Source organism: Microchirus variegatus (genome assembly GCF_963457635.1).
Source record: "Microchirus variegatus genome assembly, chromosome: 12".
NCBI classification, from domain to species: domain Eukaryota; kingdom Metazoa; phylum Chordata; class Actinopteri; order Pleuronectiformes; family Soleidae; genus Microchirus; species Microchirus variegatus.
The window spans coordinates 13803948-13817564 of NC_139813.1; the positions used below are offsets into that span (position 1 = coordinate 13803948).

The 13617-nt window shown below is 40.9% G+C and overlaps 2 protein-coding genes across 2 annotated transcripts in view; one reads left to right on the forward strand and one right to left on the reverse strand.

Moving 5' to 3' along the window:
* Positions 1 to 112: 112 nt before the first annotated feature.
* On the reverse strand, positions 113 to 7882 carry wdr21 (WD repeat domain 21). Its single transcript, XM_083899209.1, has 13 exons — positions 7694 to 7882; positions 6217 to 6371; positions 5164 to 5321; positions 4479 to 4561; positions 3896 to 3998; positions 3641 to 3784; positions 2947 to 2996; positions 2700 to 2779; positions 2412 to 2504; positions 1898 to 1995; positions 1569 to 1745; positions 655 to 769; positions 113 to 568 (listed from the first exon to the last, which is right to left on the reverse strand). The coding sequence occupies exons 1-13, from the start codon at positions 7804 to 7806 to the stop codon at positions 336 to 338; spliced, it is 1602 nt and encodes a 533-aa protein (XP_083755335.1). The 5' UTR covers positions 7807 to 7882; the 3' UTR covers positions 113 to 335.
* A 720-nt stretch (positions 7883 to 8602) lies between these two features.
* The window catches only part of dpf3 (double PHD fingers 3), an 18179-nt gene continuing 13164 nt past the window's right edge, over positions 8603 to 13617 (forward strand). Inside the window, exon 1 of the mRNA XM_083899001.1 lies at positions 8603 to 8679. Coding sequence (XP_083755127.1) covers positions 8648 to 8679 — 32 coding nt within the window. The 5' untranslated portion in view covers positions 8603 to 8647. The remainder of the gene's footprint in view (positions 8680 to 13617) is intronic.

Here is a 13617-nt window from a genome sequence, read left to right on the forward strand (position 1 = left end):
TAGAAAACGTATGAATGCTGAAATATTCTATTCAAATATCATCTTGAATTACCTTACAAATCTAAGTAAAATCAGACCTTAAGTACACTTTAAATGTCACTGTAAACAATGTCTAACTGCAGTAAGTGTGTGCACTCACTTCCATTTTCCTTCAGCTCAAACAAATATTTCCCTGAGACATAATTAGAACTTTTCTGAGGTTATCGTCCAAAGCAAAGGTCAGTACAACCTCGTGGAAATGCACTGCATACACTATATACAGTCTTGCAGTATATAGGACCATTAATTAGTAACCTTGTTTTTTTTTCTTGACTCATTCATCAGAGGAAGTGTTTTCATAAAACCCTCTGATGCTCCCCTCCTTCCTGGTAGTCAGTGTTGTATGGGTAGTAGTACAGGTCGTGTTTGACGGCCATCAGAAGGCCAGGAAGCCCCCTGCGGCCGCCTAACTTGGAGGAGAAGACGACGCTCGGGATGAGGTCGTTAGCGGCCGGGTGAGGTGATGGTATGGTCCGCAGCAGGTTTCCGTCCTTCAGGCTCCACAACCTCGTGTAGCAATCCTGACCCACTGTGGAGAGAACACAAATTAACAGTGAATGTTTTGAAAATGAAACTCGACAGTGAATAGATTTATATAAAGCATGTTTTAATTACCTGCCAACAAAAGCCCTTCTGGTTCATTAACATGAACAGGAAGGTAGGCGTGCTCATTATAGTGCCCTTTGTACTCCTGCACTGCTTTTGTCACTCTCACATCCCACAACTTGATCTGTAAAAGTATAAAGGAAACAAAGCGCAAGCAATAATGTAGACGTCAGTTTATTTTCATTTTACTCTGGAAGGTCTCAAGACTTTAAGATCCTGAGTTTAATTTTAGATTTCAGTATATTCAACCGAATGTCCCATTGATTGGGATTGCTATGGCTTAAAGGCAAAACAGCACATTTTACATGTACAGTCTAAACCCTCATGATGTCATTCCTTTAACATGTAAATAAAATGCAGAAAAGGCCGTGTATGGCTTTCTTCCAGGGTGTCGACATTCATTCTGGCCATAATGTGACTATGGCACACTTGACATATTTGTAATATAGAAGCAAATATTTATAGCATACCTCAAAAAAGGGGTGGGTCAAAATATTGATTTGGTGATATATCGTCGTCCTTCCTCATGCAAATAGTCGATACGCCACGGCAAATATTGATATTTTAATGAACAAATGAAGGCGCTCCAAGGCGGCGCTGCTTGCTGGCTGAGGACATTTACAGCAGGATGATGGCAAGAAAGCTATGTTAAGAGATGCCCCATCTGCTACAATACAACGACTTTGTACACTTTGTTCTCTGTGTTGTGAATACACAGAGATATTCTGCCTTTTTAACATTTCACGGACATTTTGTTTTTTTTCAGTTGGACATGATATATCGCTACATGACTGTTTTGCAATATATTGATTATCACAGAATCATTAAATCGTGATATTATTAGTATCAGGGACCATGTATCACCCTTTGATTCCCACTCCTACTATAAAATGTCACAAAAAACTTGAAAACAAATCCCTGACCTGGCCCAGCATGTCAGCAGCCAGCAGATAATTCTCATCCTGGAGGACGCGTACGGAAGTGATTGCTGATTCTTGATGGAAGCGACTGGCCTTCCAGCTTTGACCCCTGCGACCTCTCTGCCGCAGGTCGATACTGAAAATCTCTCCCGACCTGCAACCGTTAAACAGCACAGGGACCTGAGGGGAAAAGGGAGCATGTTAATGTTTTTTTTTTCTGGTAGTCATTGCCTTTTACTCTGTGTAGATCTCACTCGTATCAAAGAGAAATCAACACTGTTTCTGGAAAATTGAAACATGCTTTAATTACTTTGATGTAACAAATGACTCACCCTGAGGGCAAACTGCTGAGCCAAGACGTCGCTGCCAACGCTGTACGTCTGCGTTCGGCCCGTCTCTGCGTCTTTCACAATTACCCTGCGAGACAAGCCTGCCAACACATGCAAACACCCATTTTCTTATATTTATAACTTTGTGCATGGGAAATTTGTCTCGCTGTATTATTTGAATCATTTACACCAATTATCAGTGATTAGGTTACTCTTTACTCCACCCAAATAAACATCTGTGCGCCCAAAGTCGAACCCAGACATGGCTTTGAAACATGTTTGCCTTTCTGTGCACGCAGCCTTTGAACAACTACTGACACACTCTTCAACGCTTCAGTGCATTGCTTCTGTCTAAGGCTGCAACTACACAATTATTTTCATCATTGATTAACCGGTCGATTTCCCCCTGATCAATTAGTTATCTGGGCCCAAAATTTCAGAAAATGTATAAAAAAATTAAAATAACTTGTTTTAGTTAAAACACGCTTCCTTTTGAAATGATGTTAAAATAACAAACCAGTGCTGAAGGTCTTGTCAAACTGTGGGTTGAGACACCAAGCACAAGACCAGGCGGAGGAGATTTTAAAGCTACACAGCATCCCGGGCTGCTCTGAGGAGAGAGGGGGAGGAAATGAAGAGGAGAAGAAAAAAAAAACCACAAAGAACATTAAAAATCACATGAGTGGATTACTTGTTCTGTTGATTGGAATCCCATTTAAGGAGAAGCAGACAGAAATGGTCCCATATTATCACAACAAAGCTGTTTCACAAAGGTGAGGGTAGAGGAAATTTTGTTGAATCTAACCTGGGTTTGAGTTGCTGAAGAGGGAAGCAGGAAGTAAACTGACACAGCCAGGCGTGTCTACAACTCCAACCAGGCAAAGCCTGATGGTCAACTCAGTCAAGAAAAATGGAAGAGGATACTTGATAATTAACAATAAAAAGCATTTTAAATGTGGGAAAGCACTGTGATAATTTCAAGAAAGGTGCTCGGCTAAGACAAGACATCATATTTTATCAAATACAGATTAAAGTTACGCTGAGATGGATACAAGACATGAGAGTCAGGGTAGTTGACTGAGGCCCAGCAGATGGAATTCACCTGAAACACATTTAGCCAGAACAGAAGTGTAAGAATTATTAAGAATGCTTTAAGAACTGAACACTATTTTCTTATACAACCACTTAAATCATCAAAGGCAAATCACTCAGTTTTATCTGAATAGTTTTAAAGGTCCCATATTAGGCAAAATCAACGTGTTAATCATTTTAACACTTATATTTTGGACCAGAGTCCTACACAAACTTCCAGCCTCAGAGGATTTATCTGTCCAGTGGATACATGTTATATATGACGGCAATGTGCCTGCTAGAGCCTGCAAATGATCACTTTTCCAAATGCTAACTGCTGTTAGCTCCCAGAAGCCTCTGTGGCTGATCTCATTTCCTGTCCCTTAAGTTTCGTTTTACTTTTATTTAAGGTGGACCTAAAGACATACTACTAAACAGAGCGTTCTGAACAGGGCTGTTTTGGCAGGGTGATTGAACTGCTGTGGTGCTTCATCCTTATGGTATTTTGACCAAAGCATGTCACAGACAGATGTTCATTAGGACACCAGGGAACTAGTTTAACTTGGAGAAATAGGGTATATTATGGGATCTTTAATGCTTGGATATATTTTAAACATTCCACTACATCTTAGCATAGATAAACAAGGTTCAGCTGACTCAATTGAAATATCTGACTTTGCGGTTGGTGAAGTAGAGGTTATCACACATCTCTACAGACAGAGAGCCTTGGCTGCTGCTGCTGAAGTTCATGATGCCGTATTTGCAGCCTCCGTGAGAGACATCGTTGACTGTAAACACTCGCTCACACGCCGAGTCTCCCTAAGAAAGACAAGGGACATGAGCAGGATAAAACAATAGTAAGTCACGGTCACAAGTACACTAAACAGCAAAAGCCCCGGGTGATTAATTTGCACGTCTGTGAGTTCTCACCACTATCAGGCTGAAGTTGTCGGTGTTGGGGTTGCTGTTGTCCGTGCTCTGGATCTCTAGTTTGTGGCGTCTCATTGCACCCACCTTCACCTCATGGATCAACCTAAAGACACACAGTAACCATGGTAACCACTGTCTGAAGACCATTCATAGAGCAATAATAATTGACTCACTTCCTTCCAGCTATCTGACAAAGTGAAAGTGATTATTTAAATACATGTTCTCCAAGGGGCTGAATATGAATAATTTATGTTGCTGTAGCAGCTGCAAGATAAATTCATAGAATTCAAACGGCCAGGGAACATAAAATGCTGTTCACGATTTATCACCGTTTTGTATTTTTGTGGCTGCTTTTAAAACCAAATCAAAAAAGATTAGCATCATTATTAGTTACTGACAGACAGACCTAGAAACAAAACCTCACTATAAACACAGAGAGCTGATTAGTACTGAAGGTAGTCTTTGTTTCACTGGGGTTACATTCTGTAATCCAAGACAGCTGTGGGTATTGAATTGTATGGGACATAAGGGGGCAACTCTATGTCCTCACATAATATGTGCACACTTGAGCGTGATACAATACCTGCAGTAGGAGTTTCCAGGTAACAAACCGAGATGTCTTTTCTGCAGGAGCAATGAAGTGTTCAGTCCTCTTCTTGGTGCTTTCTACAAAAAAACAGGATGTCATTAAGACAGGAATGAAGCCAGCTTTGAAACATAGCTCATTCTCAGCTCACATAATACAAATATACCATGTTATTACCCATTTGTAATCACTGTGCAATAGAAAACATTTACTTTTCTCTGGAAATAAATCCGGAGAATATGCAAGAGTCCTGCAGTTTCTCTGTGCTGTGCCATAACTCAACATGAGACTTAGTTAAACCAAATTTAAAACTAGGTAATGTGCAATATTAAAGGGCACTGTGCAAAAACAAAGTATGCAAGTTGCATTAGAATGGGTGAAATGTAATCCTAAATGGCTATTTGTATTGTGTATTTTGTAACTGTGTTTATGTAATTATTAGTGTAGGTGTCACTGTGTACCGCTGCATCGTTGTTTGTTGTAACATGTTACATCAACCTGCCTGAGATAGAAATGAGCCAGTGGCTACAGTCTGGTACATTCACATGTAAATGTTCATTAATGTGTACTTTTAAATAGATGTTACATCTGGAAAGCAAAACAATCAAATGGAAATGTATGGGGAGTTTCAAGAACGAGAGAAAACATATAGAAAGTGTATTTCCTTTCACAGCTGACGTACTTTTGTAGGCTTTTCATCCTCTGCAAGCATCCTGTTTCTCTCCTTTTCCCTTTCTTTCTCTTGCAACTGCTCTCTGGTCAGTGGGTTACAGTTGTTGTGACCGGGCAGCAGGCGAAAATAACGATTTTTCTCCGGGTCAAAGTAGAAACCAGGCAGTTCTGTCAACCAAACAGTCATAGGCATCTTTGATTTGCATTGCATTTACATAGGTTCACACACAATGATAAGTTCAAGTGCATTGGCTGCTACAGTGCTTGCCAGTGGTGCCTTTAGGTGTAGTTTGTTGAGTGTAGCTTACTAACTTAAACGGCTAGTTCAGGTTTTCTGGTGTGTGGTAGTATGAGGTATGGACACAGTCTGAACACTGACTTCACCAAGCAAGCATGCTGCCATTTCCTTTAACCAGCCTTGGAAGAGGATGGTCACTCTCAGAGATAATGTGTCTATCAACATGGACATTTGACTCAAGGAAAAACTGATTTTGACCATTTAACAAAAAAGATCACCTTATAAAATCCAAGCCTGCTTACGTCTGTGAAAACTTTCTTTTCAACAGCCTTTTATGCCTGTAAAACTGAAGCTTGTAAACTGCTCTCTCCCCGCACCAAAGTCCATAGAGAAAATTAGCAATTTTATAATGGCAAACTGTTGTTAATCCACTGCTACTTCCAGCAGTTAATTAAAATGTGTAATTTTGTGACTTCACAGTAAGAAATTGTTTGTATCAACCTGAAGTGACACACTAACCAAACAAGGCAGCAGTAGACCAGCAGTGTCTGTGTCCCTGCAAGCTAAAAGCTTCTTTATAAACTTTGTTGCAGGGCAGTGAACAGTTTACAAACTTCAGCTTGCAGACACAAAAGGCTGTCGAATGCTGCTGAGACAAAGTGGCGAACAGGAGTAGCAGGAGTATATTTCATGAGGTGAACATTTCATTCAGTGGATAAAACCAGTTTTTTTTCCCCTCTGTACCTGGTGTACACCATACTTAAAAAAAACCAAAAATATCCATTGTATGTACTCAAAAACCACCACTTGGGCAGATGCACTGACCTGGGGCAGCAGTGCTGCCTTTGGAGGAGGAAGACGAAGACGGGGATGAGGAAGAGGAAAAGGAAGCTGAAGATGAGGATGAGGATGAAGAGGACTGGTTGTCATATCTCCTTTGTGATGCTCTGTATGACGGCCCAGCATCACTGTGTGCATTCCTGTGAAATGAAAGGAGGAAATGAAAATGCATGAACACATTATTGAAAAAATGTACAACATCATTGCTGATAAACATAGACTGAAGACACGTATCATATCCTTCAAAGTTAAGTACGCAACAGCATCGTCAAATCTACTGATGAGACCACCATTGTATGACTGATTAATAACAAATAAGTCCACAGGGAGGAGGTCCAGCATCTGAGGCAATGTGACAGCAACAACCTGGTCCTGAACACTGCCAAGACCAAGGAGATGAAAATGGACTTCAGGAGATCCAAATGGTCTGAGCATTCCATCCTGGAGAGGAGGTCGAGAGGGTGGAGAGCTTCACATTATTTGGGGTCAACATCTTGGCCAACTTCACCTGGTCCACATCTCGCACCAGGTGGGAAAGGCACAACAAAGACTGTAATTCCTCAGGAAGCTGCATCAGGCCCACCTCCCCTAACACATACTGCTGTACAGTGTGGTTCAGCTGCTGTAGTGCAAAGGACAGGGAGGACCTGCAGCGGGTGATGAGGGTAGCAGAGCAGGCAATCGGGACCACACAACTTCCCCTGAGTGACATTTTCACTTACAGACTCCAGCAGAAAGCCAATAAAGACGCTACAGGTCACTCAGTTCAAGAACAAACAGACTCAATAAAAGCTTTTACCCACAGGATGTCAAATGTGCCCTCTCCCCACCAGAGGTGGAAAGTAATGAAGTATGTTTTTTTGGAAAGTACTGCACTTCACTATGTTTTAAATCACATCCGTTATTGAGCAAAAAAATGTTGTACTGAATTAAAAAATAAAAACATGCACTGGAAACTTTGGCAGTGAATGATGAGGAAGTGAATTGGTGTTAATTAGGGTCTCTGGGTGAGTAAGAAAGTTAAAGCATTTGTGACCTTTGGCCCATTTTGACTGATACATTATGTATTCACGTATTCTATTTTGTCAGTACTTTAATTTGTAAAGGTCTGCCTGTAATTAATGTACTTTTACTTGTACTTGGGTAAATGGTTATCAAAATTGTGGTTATTTTTTGTAGAATATTACAATACTTTTTCTACCTGTGCTGCTTACTGATGACCCACTCCCCACCTTTAACTGTGCAATATTATATGCTTAGAGCAGGTCTCTTACACTACCACTGTCTTCATATTGCACCTTATAGGCTGTCTACTTGCGGCACTTTGTATTTTATGTAGGTTGACTGTTCTTTCCCGCAGCCCTTTTCTCGACTTAACATGCTGCTAATTATAGAGCTGCTAAACTGTTTTTCCATTGTCCCCACTACAGTGAAAATAAAGATTTATTCTGTGTCCACATACCATCGATCGTCCTGAGCAGATCTCTCACTGTTGTCTCTGTGCCAGCCGCGACGGTGACCGTTCTCCTCCTGTCGCCTGTACGGTCGCTGTCCTCGCCAGGTGAATTTCTTCATCCCTTCTATTTGAGCCCAGAGACTTAAGAAAAAAGTCCTCACAACACACTGTCTTTCATTCACTTCCGTAAGCGTGTAAAGCAGCTAGTACAATAGTGTTTCCATGTTAGCACAAGTTAGCAAGCCCCCATGGTTAGCGCTCTTCTTCAATGTTAGCTTCAGTTCCCTCTTTACACGTTGAACATAAAGCATTTGAATGTTCACTGTGTCATTAAATACGCGTTAAGTTAACGTTAAACAATGTTTATTTGTTGTTAAACTGGTAATTCGTGCCAGTTTTAGCACCTCAGTTCATGAGCTAACAACAGTGTTTGAAATTCCGGCCATGTTGTCCCGCCCCCAGACGTCGCTGATTGGTCTATTGCTGAAAAATAGTTTGTGACGTAGCAGACCTTCATTGGTCTTTTTTTTTTTACGAGTATCAGGTACAAATTGGAATAAAAAGATGACGTATTTAATTTAATATGGATATTCACATGAGGTCAGCGCCTTTATTTTTACCAGTGTTGTTTTTTGTTCAATTACTATAAGCGATAATACGGTTATAACATTGGTGGTTATTGTTCAAACACCCATCAAAAACCCATTCAAACCCACACAACCGGTGTGATGTTCGTGTAAATCCAGACATATGATCGTGATAATCTAAGGACGGCGACATTGATTTTGACAGATTTGTCTGAAGCCACGCCCCCTGTATGCATGCTGCTGTTGTATTGGTGGGGAGGACATTGCCCAGGACTGCATTGGCTGTAGCATTTTTCTTCCCTTTCTTTTTTTTTTCATAAGGGTCCCAAACTATACAGAGATTTGGATTATTACGGTACAGTCCTGCAGGGAAATGGCGGCTGTCATTCATAATCCTCTAAAATCGTGAGTAGTTTTTACACATGTTACATGAAATGACTAAATCGTGAGTTGCATGCATTGGACGCACTGTAGAGCAATGTAGTAGGGCTAAACGTGCTTTCATATGTGATGCACAAAATGAAGACTTTTGTCATGGACAGTCCACGCGTGTGTGTGTGTGCATGTGTTATCTGCAGCGTGTGCAGCTGCCTGCTTTGATACATGGTTGTAAAAACACGCACAGCTGAGTGTGTGCACACAGCCCGCGCGCCTAAAAAAAAAAGCTCTGCATTTCACTCCACTTGGTTTCCAAAAAAAAAGTTGAAATCGACTACAAGACTGAAAACTTTGCACGCGGTGCTCTTTGTGCGCGAGAGAAGCGTGGATTTGCAGATCGTTTCGTACAATTAACGTCTCAAAGCGCTCGTGCAGACAGTGCGCGGCTCGTGCTGTCAAACAGATGCACACAAAGCATCGCGGATGCTGACCCTGTTTCATGCTCGTATGACAAATCTGCAGCGGTGTAATAACGATGCAAGGGCGTGCAGTGAGGGAAAAAACTGATGACTTTTGATGCTGCACTCTAATAATAATGTGTGCAAACATCTGCCACAGAGCTGCATAATTTATGCACAGATGTTATCTTTAATATGCAAACATCGCCAAATATGAAAAAACAAAATAGTAGCTGTGTATGAGCTGAGATTCATTTGTAACTTTTCAGTTCAGTGTTATATACTTAAAGCAATTAAAGATTATTTACTGTTAAGCAACATCATTAAAGTCTAAATTTGCATAATAAATGACTACATTATAAGAAAAATAGAAACAAGGACACACTGCAATAGTGATACAATTGTTTTAAAACATGATTGTGACTAGTCTGTGTCTCTGCAGGCTGACAGCAGTTGTTTACTATCAATCATGTGGAATGTGCAGAGTTATGACGTTTAAGAAAATCTGTTGTGAAGACCTTAAATCAGTGTTTTAACTAAACAAAGCATCATACGTGCCATCTGTCTGCTTTTTATGGGGGAAAAAAAATGTTGCCACAAACATGTCCTGTGAGCTTAAAGCTGCAAAACAGATCATGCTGTAGATAGAGTGTCGGTATATGTGTGTATTTGTGTTTTTTTTTTTTTGCAGTTATGCATGTAGAGCAGCAGATTAGAAGCGTCCCAGTATTTTCCTGGGTCCATCTGTTGATAGAATGAGAGAGGTCAAGAAAGAAAGTCTGGAAAGATAGAGGTTGGGAAACCCCATCTGCCCTTCATATAGGGTAATACTTTCCCCTAATGCATACATTATAAGAAAGGAAAAACATGTATGACTTCACCCACCAAAACTCACATACATGCTTAGGTGCATGTCATAATAAAAAATAAAAAAAGGAAACTGTCCATAACTGTATAGGAGTGTGTAGGAGTGCGAGAGAGAATATTGAATTACCATCATGGGAAATGATGTTGTGGTCTACTTTTCCAGTTGTGTGAGTTTCACCGTCTGCTTGAAACAATGGGACGTACTTGTCATCTGTCCCCAGGATGTGGCCGGCAAATCATGTGCAGTCAATAAGGACATCAGTAGTGATCTGGCCCTCCTCTCCCACCAGTGTTCAGCCTCTAAACGATGAATTACAATCGTCAGCTGGCAGTAAATACGTCTGGATCTCCAGACTCATTCAGTCATATTTAACCATCCAGATTTACTTGATTTATTTTAACTCTCTTTTTTTTTTTTTACAAAGGCTTCTTTGTGATTAAGAGGAAGGCGGCCATGTTTGATGGGACTAAATGAAGAGCTGACATGAAAAGTATTCAAATGAGCAGCGTTATTCATATGCAGAGATTTATGTGTGCGTGTGCATATTTCTGTGTCCTTTTAGCTCCGCTCTTGTCATTAGGTCTGGATTTACAGGGAACTGAATCATTTTTGAGGCATAATGATTTGATTTTGGAAATGGCTTAAACAGATGATAGGGATGCAGTTTGTATTGGACAGGGGAGGAGGGTCAGTGCGTCTTTGCAATTGTGTGTTTTTATTGTGTGTATTTGTTACATGCGTGGGCGGTTGTTCAACCATTCACCCCTCCCCCAATTGGCGTGAGTGATGGAGGTTGGGGTGTGCGTGTGTGTGTGTGTGGGGTGGGGAGATGTGGTGGGGTGTCTGCCCGACTGAATTTACTGCATACATTTGTACTACACCCTCCGCACACAGGGGCAAACCCTGGCCTTTGTCTATCTGAGGGAATGGGTATGTCCGGGAATGGTTTCCAGACATGGGGAATTAAATGTCCAGGAACATTTTTTTTTTTTTTTTTTTAAATAGAAAGCTCCTTGCAGGGATCAGTCCCCCCTTTTGCTCTGCTCTGCACAGAGAGAATACTAATATCGCTGAGTGTATGTGGAGATGTGAGTGAGACGCGAGTGTATGCAATTCTTCACATATAAATTATTCATCTTGTATTCTGTTTTGACACATATTCTCATATTTCCTCCTGTTACCCCATGCTAAGTTGAAATGAGTTATCGCTCAGCGCATGTCTCCAGCTCTCACTCCCTCACCTTACCCCACTTTCAGTGTTCCCCCCCCCCCTCCACACACACACAACCCCACCATCACACACAGTAAAACAACAGCAGGATCTAAATCAGGGTTTTCCCTTTGCAGCACCGTTTCCTCTTCAGCTGCTCCCCTATCCCCCTATCCCCCCCCCCCGACTCAGACTGCACTCTGTACATTTCCCCTTTATTCCCTTTGTGTGTCTGTTTGTACATGAAAGAGAGTGTGCATGCGTGTGTGTGTGTGTGTGTGTGTGTGTGTGTGTGTGAGCACATAGGCCTATACACATTCGTGACTCGGAGAGAAAATGAGTGTGACAGGGTTTGAAAGGGAACACGTGTGTGCCCCGGGACACATCGGACCCCTCCTCTTCCCTGCCTCCTTTAGCTCCTCCTCGTCCTTCTCTTTGCCTGTGTCTTCCTCCTCTCACTGCTTTGCTTACTAAACGTCTCAAAGAAGCATATCAGTGTGCCCATATGCTGTTGCCCTACCCTGCACTTCGTTTGGGGCCTCTCACTTATTCCAATCCCAAACTGGTTTTCATCTCCAAAATCTTTGTGCCTTCTCTCACTTATTCCAATCCCAAACTGGTTTTCATCTCCAAAATCTTTGTGCCTTTATAGCTGTTTCTGTTTTTTCTTATAAACTTAACATGTTTACATTATAATAACAAAACAAAAAAAATTCTGTATCAGACTGCCCTCCCCTTAATTTATTTTGCTGTCCCCAAGGAGCTGAAGTGGTTTCATGGATGCTCTGACCATCAGCCATCAGTCAATCTTTCACTTTAGAGCACAGATCCTTTTAAAATGATTGATATGGCAACATCTCCTGGAAATCTGGAGCACTTTTTTTTGCTTTAAGGACACTTATGATAAATGAAATGGTCTAAAATGTCAGATGACTGAAATGCTGCTGCAAATCAATCTGACAATCCATCACACACACCAGAATATAGCATTTATAATGCTGTATAAAGATAATTAGAAGTGATTAAAACGAATTGGTAAATTAATTATGGTGATTATTTCACCAATAACATAATTTGTCACATTCAACTAATCAAAGAGCAACTTGTTATGATTTATTATGCCACTAATCAGTTCTTTCATTTATTAATTATACTAGTTAGTGAGTGCGAGAAGAAGGGGCTGTGAGCCATATGTGAAATACATAGACTAAGATTAAGATTAATGGAGAGGCTTGACCGCAGACATGAAAACTGATCAACAGAACTTCACTGTGGTAGTCACTGTGTGTGTGTGTTTGTGTGTGTGTGTGTGGTCCAGGTATTATTAACATTGTGGGGACTTGCATTTGTTTACATTGTCACATTATTTGAACATGTCTTCCTTAAGGGTCCCCATAATGTAAGTTAAAGGTGCCATATGTCAGAATGTGGCCAAAAAAACGGTTAATACATTCAAATTCAAAATACGAGGTCTTTTAGGTTTCGTTTTCTAACGTAACTGGCAGCCCGTGGTTGCTCGGCAGCTGAGACTCTACTGACTGCAATGATTGGTAGACAGCGGTAGGTGGCGCCACATGCCAAACATGATTTCAAAACATAAACATGATTTGCAGTCTGCAAAATATTTTTTTTAATGCAAATATTTTGTCTGTGCTGTTGTTGTTGGTGAGTTCAGTTTGTTATATGAACATTATTCTCGAGTCTCTGTGACATATTAGGAGGATTTTATGGCCAGTTGCTTTAGAGTTATTACATAATGCACCTTTAATACATGTTTAGGTGAAAACATAAGTTTTAAGGTTAGGATGAGGTTACGGTGAGGGTCAGGAATTAGACTATTAGTAATTATGGTTAAGACTAGAGTAAGTCTCCACAAAATGTAAGTCAATGCAATGTCCTGTGAATTGATGGAAACCAGACTGTGTGTGTGTGTGTTTACTTGTTTTTGTTACCTCTTTAGGACCTTTTCTGGTATAAACAGGGAACATGTCAGGACCAATCGTCCTCATGGAGACCAAAACCTGGTCCTAATGAGCAACAACCTAATTTCTGAGTAACTCTACGGCTAAGATTAGAATGGATTGGGTGGATTTCCCTCTCCTCTCTGCTGACATAGTATCAGTTGATAAAATTAAATATGGCATCGATAAGAGCGTCCATCAAACAGAAAGCCTCTTTACTACTATGGAAATAACTGAAACAATCAGAGTAGTGAAACCATACACACACATACACTGCAGATTCCATCAGTAACCAGGAATCTGTTGACCAAAAAGAATGTGTTCCCTGACATGCAAAAATCACTGACATAAACAAAATCACTATAATCAGCCACACGGTCGAGCTCCGTACAGACTTCAGAACTGGGTTCAGGGCGGTAGGGAGGGGGCGTTGTATGTCTCAGGACATGCAACTCATAGACAGATGGT